Raw genomic sequence first — 21,534 nt, 5'->3', positions numbered from 1 at the left:
CCTTCGGGTTTTGGAGCCAATTTGGCTAGGGGGGCAATGGCCTCTAAAATATTTACCCTGGGAGCTCGTCTGGAAGACATTATGAATGCTGCAGATTGGTCTTCAGACTCTACCTTCAAGCGGTTTTACTTCAAACCGGTGATTGATATGGCTCACTTGGTGGTGAGTAAGCTTTAAACAAGCATAATCATCACCTCCGGGCCTGACATAGAATGAAAAATTTCCTAGCTATCGTAACGGAAAGTTTCAATTCTATTAAAGACTCGGAGGCGAGGATTATCGCACCCAGGGTACACCTATGTGTAACTACCCACCCTCGTATCAGGGTAAGTAAACGTATCATACTTGGTTTTTTATTGTAATTGTGATTTGTGTTGGACTGTGCCTTTCTCTTTTCCCCTACAGGGCTATACCTTAGCCACGGCAATTGCCTTATTATTTCTTCTTACTTCCCGCAGGAGACTCCAACAAGCAGGATTCCTGAGACGTTCAGGCTGGCTGTTCAAGAGTATCGAAAGAGGGGGGAGTAGAGGCTGACAGAGGACTATGTGGTGTCAGAAGCCCTGTGATTGGTGGATTCCCATTGACACTCTGTACATGATATACGTACTCTATTGTTCAAAACTATTCCATTCCCTATGGTTCATGGGAATGTTAGTTTTTTTACCAGTTCTTTAAAATGGCTGCTTGTTAATAAAGTGGTGAAAGTAAAGCATAATCCTCGCCTCCGAGTCCTTAATAGAATTGAAACTTTCCGTTACAATAGCTAGGAAACTGTTCATTATACAATTAAATATATTTTTACTAAGAGGCCACACTCTTGTTAGAAAACACTGTTCCATGTTTACAAGTTCACCAAGGTTCATTACATGGACAAAAGAGGTGCTCTTTTAATAGTCATAGAACATTCTAGAAAGCAATGTTCGCATCACATTCAAATAAAGTGAAAAAAGTGACAGCTATAAACTGTATAGAAGGATATGAACCAACGGTGCATTTTGTTTGTTGGACAATGGTGGAGTCCATCTCTTATAGGCATGCAGAGTCTCTTAGAAGTCGGGTGACCACAGCACCTGACGCTCTTACAGTGCATTATACCAGGGTTTTAGGTTTTTCTGTGTCATGAGTGAATAGTATATATCCCCTTGTTCCGCTTTAAAAGATATTTAATTTCGGGACAAGTTTCCCACTTTCAGTTGAAATAATCTATGTCTTTACCATTGATCTCTAACTAAACACATGGCCTACTCTCACCGTCCGGGCCCAGCAGCATCGCGAGCTGGTTTGGTGCACTGTATTCAACCAACAAGTGCAGGAGTAATCGCCATATTTTAACATGGAGATGCTAATCTGTCTCCCACTGCTAATGAGCAGTGGGACCCGGGTCTGCAATGCAGGAAGGGGACGTTTCTTGCCCATGCCTCCATTGACTCCCACTGGAGCAGCTGTGTGCCTGCTCCTGCGGCGGTGACATGTCTGCAAGGGGGGGTACGCCCTTTGCACTGGTTTTAGTGCATTACCTGGTGAAGGTGGGATATGTTGCCCTTGACACACCTGATACACACTTGAGTGCAAAATCTGTAGGGGTCAAAATCAGCCCATCTGAGAGATGGGCAGGTTCTCGTTTAAGAATTTGTGCACGGTCAAAATGCACTTTTCCCCTCTTAAATTGCACTGGTTTACATAAGGTAAACAGGCATTGGCATAGCCAATAGGTCTCGCTATTGGGACCGTATAAGTATTTAGTTATGCAACTGTTGCATGGCTAAACACTTATAAGGTCCCAAAAGCGAGACCTATTGGCTATGCCAAAGCTGGTTTAAAATTGGTGCCAGCTTTGTCCATGCATGTAACTTTCTGTGCTTTGGGGAATGGAAATTCAAGGAAATCCTGATGCCATTCCACAGTGGTCACCCATGCTTCATTTTCTATTGGTGATTCCATTAGTCTTCGGGGGAAAACACCGCTTCCTCATTCAGTTGTTAAGTAGGCTTGAAAAAGAAAGCGTTGTTTCCATTGTTGTGCAATTACCGTCGGTGATATGAAATCAAAGATAGTCACGCAGGTCAGTGCTCTTACAAAGTGATGCTATGTGCCTTCCTTTCATCAATACTCTACACAACATCTGCAGGCAGGTTCAACAAGTGCGGAGGCGAGCGCGCGCGCGCTAAAAGACAATTTTAAACAGCCTGCTGCAGTATAGGGGGGGGGGTGGCGTAGTGGAGGCCAGCAGAGCGACGCCATCTGTGGTGGGGGAGGGGATCAAACATCAAAGAGGCCGTGAAGGTGATGGCGATCGCGATCAAGCGCGGCGCGCGCCCGAGCACATGCACTGTAGCTCTAGGCTGCCCATGGTAGCATTTTTTAAAGCCCTCACAAAAAGTCTCGCCACACCAGCGTATGCGCTGGGTCAGGCGAGACCTAAAAAGCCCTTTTCATATGTGCTCCTAGTTCAAAGAACCTCTTTTTTCTTTTTGTTAATTAAAATGAAGAGCCACCGTTGTGTAAAGTAGGCCTGCAGGTGCGCAATATATTAATAATGCTGGAGATATTCGCAAAATTCTTGAATTTCATGTTTGTTGAAATTCGTATTTTTTTTCATTATTTTTTTTTTTTTACAGTTTTTCAGTATGCGATTCTGCATGCGTGTCGTGTTAAAAAGTATTGTGATATTGGAGCTAGAGTCTGTTTCCACCGACGATGTCTCGCCGATAGGCACTTTCTGCACAAACCTGTCTCCTGACAGTCCGGGCAGCATCTCGCAAATATTTGTATGCGAGGTGCGCCCTTGGGTAGAGCTACTGAGATAACGGGGTATCAGATTTTGCTACAATAGCGTAATATTGCAAACGTTTCATAGAATTTTGTAAACTTTTGAGAGAATACATTACAATATTTTCACACCCCTAAAATAGTAAATGAATGTATGCTGAAATTCGGTGCGGTTAATGAATTGCGCACGTAGACGTCTTACTTTGGAAAATACATCCACCTTTAGAAAGTATTGATTGGGAGACATGTGGTGACGCTGACAGGGACTATCAGATCCTGTTACACTCTTAAATCAGTGAAAGTGAGGTGCACAACAGCGCTAGTGCATTCTGTAGAGCGCCTCTGTCCTTTGGAAGGTTAGGAAGGGCTAGAGGCTCTACTCGAGGAGCTACAACACCGCTGAGTAGGGATGCAAACGCATCGATACCCGTGCAGTTCACACCTCCCACGGAGGTCCCTCTGTGCCTTGATTGTGGTGTGCGTGGTGGTGTACCGTGCCAGACTCCCCCCCCCCCCCCGTAGGTGGCGTGCGGTCACCTACTTGGTAGGGTCTAATGGTTGATGGTGTCAAATGGTGCTGATCATTTCGGTTGCACTAGGAGACATTACTCCCTCAAGAAGTGTTTTTAGAATATTATCTAGTATCTGGAAGGTTGCTGTTCTTTTGCAGGATTGATATTACATCCAAAACAGAAAAGGTTTATATCTTATTAGCAGCAATGTAGGGAAAAGATGTAATGAAACAGCTTTTTGGTTTATTTTACCAATAGATGGACGTTTGGAGACTGGCATTAGGTTTTGGAAGTTCTCAGGATTAAGGTCTGGTTTTCTTACGAGGAGGACGATATGTTCAGATTCTTGGGCACAAGGAAATGTGTCTTCTTCAAAAGAAGCATTGACAATTCTGAAATAAGGAGGATAGATCTTGAGTACATTATTTCACTACATTTCCTGTAATAGGCTAATTGGAATATGTAGAGGGTCTGATGTAGGCATTTTAGGAGAGAATGGGTGTCGAGATTTGAGGACAACCATTTTGGGGCATTCCATTTTTGTCTGGGATAAGGAGTAGAAGAACACAAAACATTTTTGAGTTCTTTGTGTATTTTCATGATCTTCTTAAAAAAGAAGCTGGCTAAGGTGGTGGTCATTTTAGCTGACAATGGAAATGTGGACGTTTTGTTTTTAATGGATGCAAGTTTTAATGGTTTCTAAGAGCGCTCTAGGGTTTCTGATGCTTATATGAGCTATTTGACATAAATCTCTTTGGTAGGAAGAGCTAAATTAGTGTGGATTCTTCTCTGGGCGTTTAAAGCTTTAGGTGTTTTGAGCTTCCACAACTGATAAACTTGAATGTAAAAAGTAGGTGCATGAGGATCATGCCTAGTTGGTATGAGGGAGAGGGAAAGCCAAAATTGGAGGGGGGACGCCCAGAATGGCAAACGCCAGGCTAAGTGAATGTGCAATGCAGGCACTTGGGATGGGGGGAATTGCTGATGGAACTACACAGGAAGTGTTGTGGTTGGGGAGAGTGAAGACAGAGTGTGGCAAATGTTAAGCTCCTCAATTACCCAGCATGTTTTAGGGACTGGGTACTGGCTGCTGTGAGTAGACCAATGGCACTATGCCCAAGCCTAGTGAGGACAACCAAAGCCCTGGAATCCTATCAGTTCTGGGGCTAGGTGTAGGATATGGTAGAATGACACAACATGTGCCTTGAGCAAGCCTGCATTGAACAAAGAATCTGAGCTCAAATGAACGTGAGGCTCTGTGGGCTGTTTGGTAGAAGGGTGCAGGACATGGCCAAAACCAAAAACCTATGCACAAAAGCAGCATGTAAGGATAACAGATCCCACTAATCAAAGCCTGCCCCCTTAGCCTGCTGGGCATGCCATGCCCTTAGGTCGTAAGCCCAAGAGGGCTTGGAAGTTGGCAGGGGCTGTGGTCAAAAGCCACACACTGTGACTAATTCCCTCTGGTTACTTTAGGGCAAGGGACAAAATAGACCATACAAAGGCCTAAACAAACACCAAAAACATTGTTAAAGGGAATTTACTATTGTTTACTCACCCTACAAAATAATTTCAGATATAACAAGAAATATGTACAAATTCCTCTAATCTTCAGTCGAAGGTATTTTAGGGATAGGATTAAAACGTCAAAACTACAAAAATTTGCGTGTAAAGTTCGCTACACAAACATAAGTTCCCCAAAGCAATCCTCGTAATCTCACGTTATCTCAAAGGTGACATCACAAATTATAAATTAAATCACGGGTGACATGTATAAAACAACCACTGGCATTATTTTTGACAACAAAGGCACTGACAACAACTGTTCTTTTTCATATATTTTCGCTGAAAGTGAAAATATAATCTTTGGGTTCAGAAATAACAACTATACGGACCTATGATGAAAGTGGAAGTGCAGCTTTCTGGCTTCAATTAATGGTTAGTAGGCAAAGTATTGCTTGTAGATAAGTGCAACAACCTTTCTTTGCTCTTTTTATTTCTTTTCACAAATCTAGTACTTCATCTTCGCCCACACTTACACCAGAAGTTAAACGTTAGGTCTTGGGCACAGAGCACCAGAGAAGAATGTGGTCATAAGAAACAAATGTCAAGGTTTATGGGTGCATACCTAACAACTGCTGGGGGAATTTCACAGGTTTTTACCTTTTGGAATATAACCATATTTACACTCTGCAATTTAGCAGATACACATAATGCTTATAAATAAGAGATATTTCAGTGAATGTTTTGGGGTTTTGTGATAGTATAATTTAACAATGGTCCGAAATGCTCCTTTCTTTCTGTCCTCAGTCTGCCTGAACAAGGTCTGTCCAGCAAGATATGGCTAGTGTAATGCTCATATCCATGCCCTGTGCTTGGTACCCCCGCCTCTGGCATGTGCTGGTCAAGACCTGTGGCTGTTCCCTGTGCCCTCACTCAGTACCTGCTGACCACACACGGTGGCCAGGCGCAACCGGCACTGGGTGTGGTCAATGAACTTGTCCTGTGAGTAATAACCCTGACCCAAAGTATAATGAACATGGCCTGGGTCCATACCCAGTGTTTACAGAGCTCAAGACACAGCCATGTCTTGTGTTAGGTGCTGTTTCTTCTGGCATACGTGATCATTTCAGGCTGCTCAGGTCTTCTGTAACTTCAATGCAATATGTACATTTAAGAGAGGTAGTAGTGTTCCCCAAGATGGGTGAAGAACCGCACATCAATAGAACCAAGTCAATGAGAACAGTAAAGCAATTATTATGTTAATGTAGGTAATACAGTATTAGTGTTGCGGGGTGCTAGTAAAGCTATGGCACTTACTACCCAAAAGCGCTGTTGGCAGGTCGATAGATCGACTAGTCCGTACAATTGTTGAAGAGAGAATCAGCTTTGAAGCACACCCTTAGTATGAAATAAGACTACGAGTCTATCAAGTAAATCTAAGGACCAGTTCCTTGAGATAAGTATACAAGTTGATATAGTCTCTGGGGGGTTCACAAATGGAAATGACCGAACAGGATACAGAGGTTGGCAAAGTTTTCCAAAAATTCTTCTTTATTGATTGTGAATCAGTTTTCAGACAAACGTCCAATATCCAAGGCAGCCAACACGTGTTTCGTCCGTACTTATATTTGTACAATGACTTTTTCAAGGCTGTTGACAAGAAATATACATATATAAGCAATAAAAAATAAATTCCAAAAACATTAGGAGAGATGGAAGGCTGAGTTATCCTCTGATAATGGTTTATACCCAAATGTCAAAATACAAAGGTTAAAGAGGGCTTCTCTGCATAGATGAAGCATACACCCAATGAAAAAGAACAAGAACAAGACAAAGAGAAAGACCCGATCTAAAGAAACCACCACCGTGACCAAGCCTGAGTAAAATTAAAGGGAAAGAGGTGAGATCAAGATGTTCGCGAATATATCCAGAACAATTAAGGAAGTTGAAAGATATAGAGAGACGATGTAGGTAAAATATAGAAGTGTATTGTGGAAGAAGTAATATGCTAGTCTTCAAAACTATAGGGAGACTGCTAAATTGAAATAAAACTAACAGTCTATAGATAACTGCTGAGACACTTGTAATTGGATAACTAGAGAACAATACTCATATCCTGAACTAATGTGTGTGTCTGAACCTACCTCAAAATAGTAGGATAGTCCACATATCCAGTTGATTGGTCCAGGAAAAGCATCAAATCAAAAAGACCAACTTAGTGGTCAAGTGAATGGTAATACACCTGGATTCTAGTAGAAGCATGAAGAAAATAGCTAAACAAAAGAAAGTGTGAGAGAAATGTAACGTACTGTATCAGGCATGAATGCCAAAATCCAAAAGGCGCCCCAAAAGTAATTGAAAAGAATAGAGCACTTACCAAGATAATACTTGAATCAGTCAAACAGTTAAAAGGGAAAGTACCGCAATAGGTGTTGGTTGGTACAGAGACCTGGATGAGAATAATAAGTGTCTAAGTCCAAGAGTTTTGGAAAGTGGCCACATGATGCAGAAAAAAGGCTCTAATAATACACACTCACTAAGTACTACACATTAATATATAGAATGGATCGAGTACTCAACAGACTATTAACTAGACCCACTATAGCGCTAGAGTAGCATATGTTTTAGTAACGATAACCAGCATGTCTGTGTTAGTAATGCCACTCACCAAAAGTAACTATGAGTCGTAATAGGAAGAGTCCAATCTTTCTTTTGTTTAGCTATTTTCTTCACGCTTCTACTAGAATCCAGGTGTATTACCATTCACTTGACCACTAAGTTGGTCTTTTTGATTTGATGCTTTACCTGGACCAATCAACTGGATATGTGGACTATCCTACTATTTTGAGGTAGGTTCAGACACACACATTAGTTCAGGATATGAGTATTGTTCTCTAGTTATCCAATTACAAGTGTCTCAGCAGTTATCTATAGACTGTTAGTTTTATTTCAATTTAGCAGTCTCCCTATAGTTTTGAAGACTAGCTTCCACAATACACTTCTATATTTTACCTACATCGTCTCTCTATATCTTTCAACTTCCTTAATTGTTCTGGATATATTCGCGAACATCTTGATCTCACCTCTTTCCCTTTAATTTTACTCAGGCTTGGTCACGGTGGTGGTTTCTTTAGATCGGGTCTTTCTCTTTGTCTTGTTCTTGTTCTTTTTCATTGGGTGTATGCTTCATCTATGCAGAGAAGCCCTCTTTAACCTTTGTATTTTGACATTTGGGTATAAACCATTATCAGAGGATAACTCAGCCTTCCATCTCTCCTAATGTTTTTGGAATTTATTTTTTATTGCTTATATATGTATATTTCTTGTCAACAGCCTTGAAAAAGTCATTGTACAAATATAAGTACGGACGAAACACGTGTTGGCTGCCTTGGATATTGGACGTTTGTCTGAAAACTGATTCACAATCAATAAAGAAGAATTTTTGGAAAACTTTGCCAACCTCTGTATCCTGTTCGGTCATTTCCATTTGTGAACCCCCCAGAGACTATATCAACTTGTATACTTATCTCAAGGAACTGGTCCTTAGATTTACTTGATAGACTCGTAGTCTTATTTCATACTAAGGGTGTGCTTCAAAGCTGATTCTCTCTTCATCAATGCAATATGTGTACAAGTAGTAGTTCATGGAAGAAATTGTTTGCAGTCTGCAGAGGAAAAGGGGTCTTTAGATGATGTTTAGGAAGCTTATCAATCACTCTGAGTAAGAATTCAAAAACATATGCACCACAAGCTTGTCCTTTTAGGAAGGATGTTGTTATTCTGAAGCTTGGGTTTCTCTGAGCTTAAAATATATAACTACCTGTTGGGATAGAAAAGGCCTTTGCATGGTGATGGACGTGTACCCCTGCCCTGAATACCCACGCTATGGTGATATCTGGATCCCGGTTAACGGTTTTTGTTGAGCAAACATGGATCATGTGTGTGCTATAACCTATGCTTGTCTTATGGACTGCAGTCTGCTTAGCCCAGGAGGGTCATCCAAAGGGCTACCCTCGAGTGGTGGAAGGCCACTGCCTTCACTAGGAGTTAAGTAGCACGAGCATGGTGGTGGCAGCCTGCCGTGTTTTTAGTTTTTTTTAGTAATCAGTAGCGTGAACAGGCCTTTTTATTCGTGTCATGGGAATGCACGTCTTGGTCTACCCTTGACTCACCCTTGGCCTGCATTGGATTGTGTGAAGGGCTGGGATGTATGTGTGCCAGTGAGAAGGTACAGGGCACCAGAAAACAGCATGCATGGATGCATGTGCACGCTGGGATACATGTGTGCCTCTGAGAGAGTATAGTGCATCAGGAAATATCGCATGTGAATACATGTATGCGCAGGACTACATGTGAGCCTGTGAGCTGGTACCGCAAGTAGGAGATACGACACAGTGTTGCTTTAACTCGCTGGGATGTATGGATGCACATGCGAGGGTACAGTACTGCACACGTGTATATGTGTGCGCAGTGGTGTGTGTGTGTGCTTGCAATGGACTTAACACATGGTAGACACTGGGTTCCATTTTGGGAGATTCAGGGCTTGCTGGAAGATCAGGGAGAGGTAGAAGTTTTCCCTAAACAGAGTTGTGGATTGCTGCATTCTTAAGAGCTTGTGGAACACGGATTAGAGGAAGGAAGAACCAGGCTCTTTGGTGCACATCAAAAAGGGCTCTGATTCTGAAAGGATGTTTCTGGTCAAAGGGGCCTAGGCACATCTGAAGAAGGAGCGAGGGCTGATAAGAGAATGATAAAGGCCCTTTGGTAACCTAGTGATGCACATATCACAGAGGCTGACAGCCAGATGTGAACCTCTAGTCACTTCCATCACCTGTGTTTGGGGCAATCAACATTGGAGACTGCCCGGTTATGATAAACTGCTCTCTGGAGAAATAGAACAACAAAGGAGTGGGTATTTCAAAGTGAGCCCACATTAAATTACAAACTTCAAAGACGGAGACACTAAATCACAAGTGTGTCTGGAAATGGATTATAAAAAGGGCATCTTGAGACTATCAAAATTATAAAACTAAAGCTATACATCAGCATGGAAAAACTCTACAAGAGTTCTGCCTGTTGTGACTAGCACTGGGGACAAAGGGTCTGTCAGTCTCCCATGCTGGGTGAGAAGTTCTCACCCAGGAGAATCAAGAACACTCACCCTGGTACCTGGAGCACCAGCTTCTGCCTGACACCCGACCAGTGGGCACTGTAAGGGAAAAAGAAGATTGCCTGGGGTTAGTGCGATCCAGTGAGGATCCTCCTAAGAGGACCCAAAGAGGGGAGTGCGAGATTTTATTCTGTTGAGAACAGAGTAGCAATCAGGTTTTCTGCCTGTGTGTGTTGTGCAGCCCACGTATGCCAGGTGGGGTCCGCAGAAAGGACCAGGCCGCTGCACTTATTGGGCTGCTAGTCTGTTTGCTTTGAGCGACCCTCTGATATCAGGAGGGGGCCGTTGCTGAGAGAAAAGGGTCACCAAATGATGCTGTACTGCCACAAAGGGAAGGCCGTTGCCCTTGGTACGGCTGAGGCCCACAGAGGAGCTTACCTTACTGACACTGCTAAGAGATCCTTGTATGTTAGGAGGGGATCGCAGAGAAGACTAAGTGCCTTCGCCCTGTAAAGCCCCCCTGCACAAACTGTCAAAGCAGGTTTCTGGAATAGAGGGCTTCTGGAGGGTAGTGACAACATTACTGGCGGAGGTAACAGAGAAAGAGGTGAATACAACTCCAGGATACTGTCTCTTACACTGGTTCTCCCACACCTCCAAAACAAAACTCACAAGCAAATTCCAAGACCTGGCACTCCTGTTCCCAAGAGGGAAATCGCTAGGAATTGGACAGCTCAGGGGAGACCCAGGGCGGATAGATGGAAGAAGGACTTATAGGGTGTGCAGAATACGAGGGGGCGATGAGACTGAGAGAATCCAGAAGAGGACAAGGATCTCTGGAGGCGGCCAGAGTATGGGAAGCATTGGTAACACTGCTCAAGAACCCAGAAATTGACAGTGATGAAGAAGCGCGGGATGGGGTATAAGTACAGGGGACCAGACATAAACCCCTGTATACTCCTCTAACACACAAGACAGCGTGAACTCTTTAACAAATATAAACAGATTCGCCTGAATTAGGTAGGAACAAGTGGGCTACAGTACCCCATGGCACACCTAGCAGGGGGTAGGAAGGAGGGAAGAGTTTTTGTAGGGGAAGTTTTGTAGCATGGTGTGGCATATATTACGAGGGAACATAGATAAGTAATGAAGCATTCACATATCTGTAATAGGTGTTGAAACAGGAAGGCGCACCACTGGTCAGGCTGTATTGTTCAACAATATATTGACGGAAAGGCATCAGAACCGTGGAAGAGCCGAAATTATGATTGCGATACAAGATGTTATCGTACTGGCTAAACTGTAAGTTGACAAGCAGAAATGTTTAATAAAATCTATTTTTTTTTAAAAAGCAGGTTTCTGGAAGTGGTAGTATGTGATATGAATATTTGTCATATGAACTTTTGTTGTGGTGGTATATGTACTGTTTTCTGTGGTGCAGTGTTATTGTGCTGTATTATTGCAATGTGATGGTATTGTGTTGTACTGTGGTTGTCTTCTAAGTTGGCTTTTGTGTTGTGCTGTATTACATTTTAGTTGTGTTGTGTTGCTTTGTGTGTTATTGTTCTATTGCTTACTTTAGATAAGTCAGCAAATGCTGCTGCATTTCAAGCCAAAAGAGGCACATTCTTTTAACCATTTATCAGTGCCAAAGGTGGTAAAATAGGACTGATTAAACTCTTCAACTATTTTAGGAATGTGTCAGCCCTAACCAGTGTAACAGTCTGTCTTAAATTAGCATGTAGAGCGCTCAGTTTATGTTATATGCCCCCCCCCCATATACCTGAACTTCAATATTAAATACTGCTTACACGGCCTGTGCATTTCATAATTTCTATTAATTTAAACAATGTGGATGGTAACAACTTGCCTTAAATTCTAATTCTTCGGATCTAACTATCGCTTATGTGAATCTTATGCTTGTTGACTTAAGTAGTCAACACTACTTTTTTTTTTATTTCTCCTACACACTTGCCGAAAGTGGGTTTCCTTGTGCAATTTCACTAGGGATTCTGATTGACCAGCTGTGGGTACCTAGTTCCTCTATTTCGGAAAGCAAAGCACTAGGATAGTATTTTTCATTCTGACCTGTACTACCCTGTTGTGTTTATTCACTTGAAATATGAGTGCTACTTCCCCTATATTCAGTAAATAACAATTACTCTAGAAATATTGACCCAGCCCCAGCCTTATTCCCAGCATATGGGCTTCCCCAAACTTGTTAAGTAAACATCTGCCAATGGTCTTCTGGTGTTCTGGGTCTGTAAATGCCTTTCCCAGTAGCAGATGATGTAAACTGTATTTATGAAAGGATTTCACCAATTTGTTGTTTCCATCTGTAGGTTAAGTCAATCCTTAAGTGATTATCACTACTATTAGAGGAGCCTCTACATGAGCAGACTCATTTGAAACCACACAATGGCCACAGGTTAGATACTATAATGCACAACAACGTTTTCACTTTTCTAACTGTACGAATCCGTGATGTTTGGTAAAGGGGAATTCTTTTGTTGTAGGATTGATTCTTCCGTCATTAACACAGGAATGGGCATCAATCTCTGTCAAGGCAACGCAAAGCTGTGAACTGGTAACTAAGCACTGTAACACTTCTAGTGGATTGCTGTGAAAATATGCATCTTTCACATATTTTGCGATCGTGAAATGATCCCAAACTGGTATATTCTGATACATCCATTATATGTATCAAGAGTTGGTCTTAAAACCCCACCTTTCTTTAATCAAACTTGCTCCAATCTCTTTCTGCCAGTGGTAGCGCTTCTGTGGCTTCTTGCTGCAAAAATGCCTTTAACTATTAACACAATTGTGACACGAGTGTGTCTCAGCAGCAAATTATATGGGGCATTAATGATCTGAACAGAGAAACCATCACTGTTACTGTTACCATTTATGTAAGTTAATTATTATGCATTTGTGTAGGAAGCACATCAATATGCCACTTTTTGAAGTGAGGTAGTTAGCAGAGGCATCCAGATGACTCGTTCTCTAGTTTCGAGTGGCCACCTCTCCAGGTCTACCTCCGCCTCTTCAAGTTCATGTAGCACCTCCATGTCCTGAACAACATGAGCTACCCTTGAGAAGCCTATGAGGACTGGTAATTCTGGCATTTCTTTAGAGCGCACAGATTCTGTCCATAAAGTTCTTAAAAGAATAGCACATTTTAGAAGTGTGCAAGGTCATCATGATTTAAAAGCTGACACTCGTATACAAATGCCTCTCATTAGACATGTGTCTGCCAGATGACTCTGCTTTGGTCAATATATAATTTACTTATGCTGTTCTGTACTTACAACCGTATGTCAGTCAACCACATCCTGGCAGATCCATCTATTTTCACCTTCTCCAGGTTCTCGAATTCCCAGTTCCAGGACAGACTGTGGATACCAGTTAATACATAACAGCCATTCCTTCACTTTTTTGTCCTTTCATCGTAACCACAATCAGTGAGTGCAAGTGCTTCTGAATTAGTAATGAACATATATGTCCTGAAAATTCTGTAAATTCTCATTTTTAACGGTCTGCCCCTGCTGTAATTACATTACACAATCATCTTCGGTGTATCCTCACGCAGAGGTGTTATTCTGTTCTAAATTGGAGTTTTCTAATCGTAAGCAATACCAAACCTTAGAAAGGTTGTCATCTCTTTGTTAACATGAGCCAACATAAGTAGATAATTCCCAAATTCTAATTTTGAAATCTGCAAAACTCATACTGCTGCCATTTTCCATGCTCCTTATGTAGCACAAGAACTTTCTACCTACAAAACAACAATATTTGGGTAACCCCCTGTTAAAGCTCAAGATAAGTTCATCTGTTCTCCATTCAGGTGTCTTCAGGCAGATGTTAAGAAAATGTGGTAGAGGTATAAGCAGATGTTTTCACCTGTAGATTACCCTCCACCCATAAACGCATTTTTCTTTAACTCCCTTCAACACACAATTCACGTGCATGTACGTCTATGTTGTACGTAATTCAGGATACAAGATGACAGTTTATAAAGACACAATGAAGTCAATATTCTAGATCATGGGCCCGTTCCTTTTACTACCACACGGTCAAACTAAAGGACTAAAAACGTACTGCTTCTTTCATTAAATTCCATTTCAGATTAATGTTTTACCACAACTAAAATGCCTACTAAGTGGCAGCCATCTTGTAACGGCACCCAACCTACTGTTGTACTTGGCCCATCTGACAATTAAGTGAAGCATTCTCTAAATTCCCTCTGAATAATGTATCTCTAGCATTTCCTCCAAGATTGTGCAAACTGGTCTTTCCACCCAGAACAAAGAAAATTACATGGGCTCCCACTGCTCGTGCCTACATTGTGGCAGCTTGTTTGAAATGACACTTATCCTACTGATGTAACTGGCTAACCTATTTAATATCATTAGCCCAACATAAGAACTCTCACGCAAGATAGGTTCGACTAAAAGATCACCCATTGTACGCTTCCTATTCTGGTCTACCTCGTAACCTACCCTACACTTCCAATGCATGCCTCCCGAAGTTCGCCTCCTGAATTACCTTAGGTCTGAGCTGTCACAGATATCTCTTCATCATGGCGGGATTAACTATGAAACTGTCAGGAAATAACTCCTGCTCTATACTATACCCCTCCAATCTCTCTTGAAATGCTACCAAAACCTTCAAATACAACGTGCTATGAAATAAACCTGATACTCTGTTCCTTGACCCCTCCTTCAACATGAATAAAGGTGTTAGAATTAATGACCTTATATTTTTCACTCGAAAAATGGCCAAGAGGCAAACTACCTTTTCTAAGCTACTATTCATCCAGGATAAGAAAAATATTCCATATGGAACCAAGATTATAACTGAACCCTCACAAAACCTTTGAGCTAATCTAAACATAACCTCCTACAAAAATGTCACTGTTCTTATCCAAGCAGCTAATATAGACTTGAAACAACTTGACAAATACTTTTCCACACTAAAAGCTCGCATCTTCAACTACTCCCATCATTCACACCATATCGGGGATATTTCTCTCACCAACACACAACCCATAGTCCATTTGGATCAGACAGATTCCTCTATCTCTCTACAACCTCAACAACTCACACCCCTGTCTAGAACCCCTGAAAGAAGCAACAGCAACTTACCACCATTATAACACAACTCACAACCCTCATAAATCCCTTACCTTGCTCATAGCCCCATCGCCAGAACCAGCCCACCCCATAACCCTTCTTTGACCTCCCTTGGAGCACACAGCAATAGGGCCTTGGTAGCGAATCGTAAAAAAGCCCCTCACCTGGGAAAACACTACTCATCTAGGACCATCATTATCCCTACTACACAAACCTACCTTACTGTGAACACAGTTATTGAACCTCCCAGCAATCCTAACCCAAGCCTTCCTTGCATACCGCTGCTTCCCTCTCCCTCTTACCATTTTGAACTAGACACACTCAGAGCCCATCCGGACAGGACATACAGGAACTTACAAAACGTTAACTCAGAAATTAAAACGAAACTACAACTTTCAGAAAATTCTCCCTCAAAAATCAACCATCTTCAAAAATCATGAGCCTCAGCCAACAGCAGCTAAATACTATGCCACTGCCTATGTCAAAGCGGCAATACCGTACACGCAAACATCATAACTACTTAACTGACACTGAAATCCAAACCCTACTACTCTCCTATGAGTCCACTCAATGTCCCCTCTCCAATAAGGATGAATTCACTATTCTCCAAGTCCCTATCTATCTGAATAGAACCTCACAGCCGAATGACAGAAAGATAAACCCTAATAACCTACAAAGAGAAATCCTAACCCCTGAAATTCATAACCTTACTCTGGGAAACGTATCGAATCAGATCTCCTGCCTCCTACTCAACTGCCGCTCAGCAATGAAGCGCGCCTCTGACATCACTGACCTCATCCTGACCCAAAAACTGACAGTAACCATCTTAACGGAATCATGACTCACGGAATCATCCTTCTCATGCCTAGACCTCCTTGTCCCCCTATCTACAACATTATAAGACTAGACAGACCACACAAAACAGGTGGAGGTATCACTCTAATACATCGATCCAACATCCCGATCTCCAAGTTTCACTCCGAACCCCTTGAATGTTGTAAATACCTCTGGCTCTCTATAAAATCCTCAGATTATAATCCCTACAAACTACATATATTTTACCATCCCCCTGGTAAAAATGCCTTATTCATAGACCAACTAATGGAAATCATTACAACAAACTCGTTCCCTCACTCCAGTGACATTCTGCTAGGGGACTTCAATCTTCACTGGGATGACCCTTCAGACAAGCAGGTCAATGCTGTCAAAATCTTCCAATGCAAAAGAAACAATTGATGGATGTAATGCTTGACAATGTACACATTCACCCCAGTCACAAGCATCTGGATGAAATCCATCATTCTTTTGCTCACCACACCACCCCAGTTTGGACCCAGCCATATGCAAATCAGTCATGACCCTGTTCCTTGTGGGAACAGTCCATCCCGAACTGCCAAGCCAGGTCCTCCCTGTACGGGAAACAAGCATCCTGGGACCGGTTTCAGGGCATCACCCTTCAACAGCCAGGCTAGCTTGAATCTAGTGGTGTAGTGAGCACGGGACCCATGTCTGGGCATACCCTTCCCACTTAGGGCGACATATCCAAAAGAAACAATCAAAATCTTCCTAGCAGACCATTCCGTGATCCAAACCTGCTCACTACCAACTCATTCCAAAGGTGCTACACTTGACTGGATCATCTCCAAAAAAAAAGCGGTTGAGTCTAATTCGATCATCCCATGCGATTGGTCAGACCATCATATTATTACTTTCCAACTACCCACCACAAAAAACGAAACCATCCTTACAACAAATCAAGCCCAGACATTGGGTCAGAGACACTAAAAACCTTAACTGGGACACTAGCTACCTACTGCAAGAAAGAACTCCTTCCTCCTAATAACTTGTCCGACGTCAATGAACTCACAGATCATTACAACTCCAGGATGACCAAACTAATTGATTACTTAGTTCCATCAAAACTCAAAAGAATTCCGGACAAAGACAAAAACCTGTGGTTCAACGGAGCCCTTAATGAAGAAAGACGCAAACTGAGACTAACTGAATGGAAATTGAAACAACATCCCTCTTCCCTTCATCTCAAACTCCTAAGAAAATCTAGAAACTCCTATAACAAGTGTATTCTAAAATCTAAAAAAGACTTCTTTAGATCGGAACTTGACAATGCCAAAAACAGACCGAAGAAACTATTCAAAATGTTAAAACAACAATCACACAAACGGGCCCAAACCGCTCTCTTGACTGCAAAATCGCAGCTAAGTAGTGAAGAATTTTCTTCCTTCTTCACAACTAATGCCAACTCCCTACAGAATGAGCTCCTGACAGCCTCAAACAACTCAGCTACAACCAAAGAGTTCTCAAATTGATGATATAATCCAACCTGCTCTACCATTGCCCAAAAATAACGCTCAATGGTCATCCTTTAAACTTCACGATCTCAGTGATATTACAAAAACCTTATCGACTATCAAACCCAATAATCACTTTAATTACTCCTATCTACCATAATCATCACCACTCTACGGACCAAAATCATCAATGCATCGCTCTTGCAAGGCTCCATCCCTGATTGCCTAAAAATTGGTCAAGTCACCCAGTCTTAAAAAAACCTACAGAAAACCCCTCTGACCCCAATAACTTCTGACCAATAACCAACATTCCCATGCTAGCCAAGGTTTTGGAAAAATGTGTTCAACAACAATTAAACCAACACATCACAGAATTCAAGGTAATGGACGACTGCCAATCAGGATTCAGACCAGGGTATAGCACCGAAACAGCAATTCTACATATTGTAGACGACGCCCTACTCGCTCTCGACCATAATGAAATTTGTCTGCTAGTGCTGCTCTACCTCTTGTCCGCCTTCGATACTGTTAACCAAGGCAAAATAATGGAGAGGCTAGAAAACAGGATAGGTCAATAGGGTACAGTCCTTCAATGGTTCAAATCCTTCTTAGAAAACAGGACGCAAAGGTTTATGGTAAATAAAAACCTATCTCCTCCATCCCCTAATCTATTAGAAGTACCACATGGCTCTACTTTATCCCCTGTGCTATTCAACCTCTATGTCGAACCTCTAACTGAATTATTACAGCTGGCGAATATTTCCTTCCACATGTACGTGGATGACACACAGTTGTATATCAAGATCACTTCCCTTGAAGAGATCAAGATGATGAATCAAGCTCTTGAAAAGACCATCCACTAGCTAACCACCAACTACCTTAAGTTAAACTCGCAAAAAACTGAATTCCTTCTAATATCCCCTCCCAAAAAGCTTTCAGTGATAAAGGATTGGACCAAGATGATCACTGCTCTAAATTGTACCTCGATCCTAGTGAACTCCACGCAATCACTTGGAATCACGCTGGATAAGAACCTAAATATGCAAACACACATCAACATTCTAGCTAAAAATGCCCGCTTTTAACTCAGCTATCTCAGAAAAATGAAACAATTCATTGAGAATCCGGACCTCAAAACTGCAGTTCAGGCATTAATCATCTTGATGCTGGAATACGGATGTACAACTTTATCGGGTCTTCGCAAGATCTTAACAGCCTCTTTAAAAGCGTGTCTCAAGGCAGTTTTAAGACTCTTAAAAGGTTTTAGAAAATTTGACATCTCGCCACACCTGAAGACACTCAACTGGCTACCTTACGAAGTGCCAATACATCTAAAGATGGCCAGCATCACACATAAAGCTTTACACTACAAACCCCCCCCCCCCGATACCTAGCACACAAACTTATGATATTGGGAGGAAACAGACTCCCTAGGAGCTCTGACAATCTTCTCCTAAAACCTTCTTGCTTCAGCAAGATAAAAAACATATGATAGAGCATTCTCTAAAGTGGCACCAAGAATCTGGAACTCTATCCCTCGGAGCATCAGAAGAATCTCATCATCGACAATATTTATAAAGGAAGCTAAAGCCTTTCTGATGAGCAAATGTATCCCTTAAATACTCAGCATTCTTCACCCACCTTGGTTTGTTAATCTTCAACGAATAACCTTTCGACTTCCCCCTCTCTTAGAGTGACTCTCCCCACTTCTTCGATCACAAGATCTGACTCCTGAGGAAGTTCTACTTTCGATTACATCTCTGCTTAGAATGTACCTATCTGCTATACTAAACTTGTCTCTATGATACCTTGTGAGGACTGCCTCGCTAACTATGGTTTGGTTGTACTTTAACTTGTCCTAATGCACCGAACTGAACTACCTATGTCTACTTAGCATGTTTTTATCGAATTTCACTTATCCTATCTTCATATATGCCAGATCTCTGTCTGCGAGGACCCTACTAAACTGTCTTGAATCTGTTACTCGGTACTGTGAAGCGCTCTCATACCCTATTCTAGGTCTTGTTTGCGCTATAGAAAACTCTAAAAAATAAATAAAATAAGGTTTAGCTTGGGCATTCTTTTAGTCGAGAACCACAACAAAGGAGACCGAATGGAGGGGGATAATTACAGAATACTGCCCAAATGAAACTTGGCTTCTTAGGCTGATGAGATTTCAGCACCTTGGCAAGGATGGCAGAAAAGAACTATGGCTAATTCGTATATTTGTATACAATTCTTCAATTTTTTTTAAAATGCCAAAACCTACATTTACCAGCTGGACATTTTCTGGCGGTGGATTCGGATGGTGAGGTCCATTAGCCATGTTCACCATGTTGTTCCTTTCAGAGCGTAGGCTCTGTCGAAAACGATCATGCAGCTTTTTGCGTTGCTTCCTGGAGAAAAAAAGAACATAAAGTTATCTATCGGAATTACTCATTTATCAAAGCGATTCAACTATAAATGAGCAAAGATGTGCAATTAAAAGTGCTGCTGAAAAAATAGAAGTTATTGTGATACTGAAAATAGATCATAAGTCTGGCATGTCATGTTTTCTTTCCTACTTGAAAGAAACGAGGCACAAAACTGATGCACTAATTCTAAAATATTGGCTTCATTTTGGAGAAAAGGAATAATGATAACAGAATTGTGTAACAGAATACACATCAGACAAATTATGCAATTCCTCGAAGTTTAGTTTATATTCTTTACACACTTGCATTAAATCAAATATGACAAAAATGTAGATAACATTTAAGGACCTCAAGATTATAACTTCACACAGAAATACAGATGGTGGAAGCTGAAAACCACTGTGCAACTATACATTCAAAGGTAATAGAAGCTAATAGTATCTTCTCAAAATATATGGATTTAGCATTGTAGCTACATACAGTATATTGGGACACAATTCAATGGGGCAAAGGACTGTTAAAGCACACGTCTCCCTACACCTAAAACAGAAAGGAGGATTGTCATTACCTAGTACTGACACAATGCATACTGCAGCAGTTTCTTAGCTGTGGCTAGGGATTATTTGTATGGATTTAAATGATCATTTGCCTTGCGTTTATCACTACCACAAGCTTCTCTGACGCTGTCAGACCCGAGAGTAGCCAAGTCTCATCTCGGCTGCCAGATTTATAGTGTTAAATGCAGTGCTGGGAAGCTCCTGTGGGGCCTGCTAGTATGCAACCGTATGTGCATCTTTCTCATGGCCACTCCTGAACGCAGGTGACCAGCAGCAGCTGCCACTCATCAGTGTAAAGAGCACTGTGGGCCTAACCATTGAGATCAAAGTGTTAGTTCTCATGAGCTTATTTTCTGTGCCCTAGACAGCGAACAGAGAGCTGCAACATGTTTTCACCCTGATGATAGAATATACTTCGCTCAGTGAAGCAGTACTTGTAATTACACATGCTTTGAATAAGGTACATCTACCCAGTGATCATTTGTTTGGATTTTTAAAACTCTCTTCTCTCAAAGACCACAGAAATGTCATTCCTTACAAAGTACTTTTACAGATCCAATCGTTATGAAGCCTATACTTCTACTGCAACCAACCCTATTGTTAATTTTATCTAAACAAATGTGTGTAGCAGGATCGGACTGGCCTACGGCAAACTGAAGGGCTGGTCTGACAAGTCAGTGTGCAGGCCTGTTTTTTGCTGTTTGTGGTTCTGTTTTAAAGACTGGTGGGAAAGTTTTTACGATTACCTTCACTGATATTACGACAAACATTGCCTGCAGCAAGCACAAATGCATTCAGTCTCCCATGCCTTGGAAAACACATATACAGCATGTATTTATAAGTTCAAAAACTTGGTTTTATATCGATTAAATATTATCATTAAAACACGTTAATTAGTTGTTTGATGTTTTTAGAGCAACCACGAGATTAGGCCTGAAGTGACTCTTTCCCCTCAATTTGTTCAAAAGTAAGTATGGGAAAATATTGGTTTATGTTTAGAAATAGGGAGTGCCTATATAAAATGAGAAATAAGTAGAGCTTGGTAAACCTATCTTAGTGCACTATGAGCTCTGTGCTCTCATGCATGCTTCTTTTGAAGGGCAAGGGGGCACTGTTTAACTCACCCTGGGACTGTGCCTGAGTGGGACTAACTCTTACCTTAGGGAGCAGTGGGAGTTCCTATTGGGTTCTTTCACATCTTCTCCCCTGCTTAATGTTGTTAAGC

At 41.6% G+C, this 21,534-nt stretch overlaps 1 protein-coding gene across 1 annotated transcript in view; it reads right to left on the bottom strand.

Annotated features, from left to right (window-relative positions):
- Nucleotides 1-21,534, bottom strand: part of LOC146861750 (pro-neuregulin-1, membrane-bound isoform-like) — a 689,810-nt gene that overhangs the window by 214,268 nt on the left and 454,008 nt on the right. The window contains 1 exon segment of the mRNA XM_085640932.1: nt 19,608-19,734. Coding sequence (XP_085497058.1) covers nt 19,608-19,734 — 127 coding nt within the window.

The sequence above is a fragment of the Triturus cristatus genome, chromosome 2_2 (assembly GCF_964204655.1).
Source record: "Triturus cristatus chromosome 2_2, aTriCri1.1, whole genome shotgun sequence".
In the NCBI taxonomy this organism is placed as follows: domain Eukaryota; kingdom Metazoa; phylum Chordata; class Amphibia; order Caudata; family Salamandridae; genus Triturus; species Triturus cristatus.
Note: the sequence above shows the minus strand (reverse complement) of the source record. Positions and strands in the feature narration are given on the sequence as shown.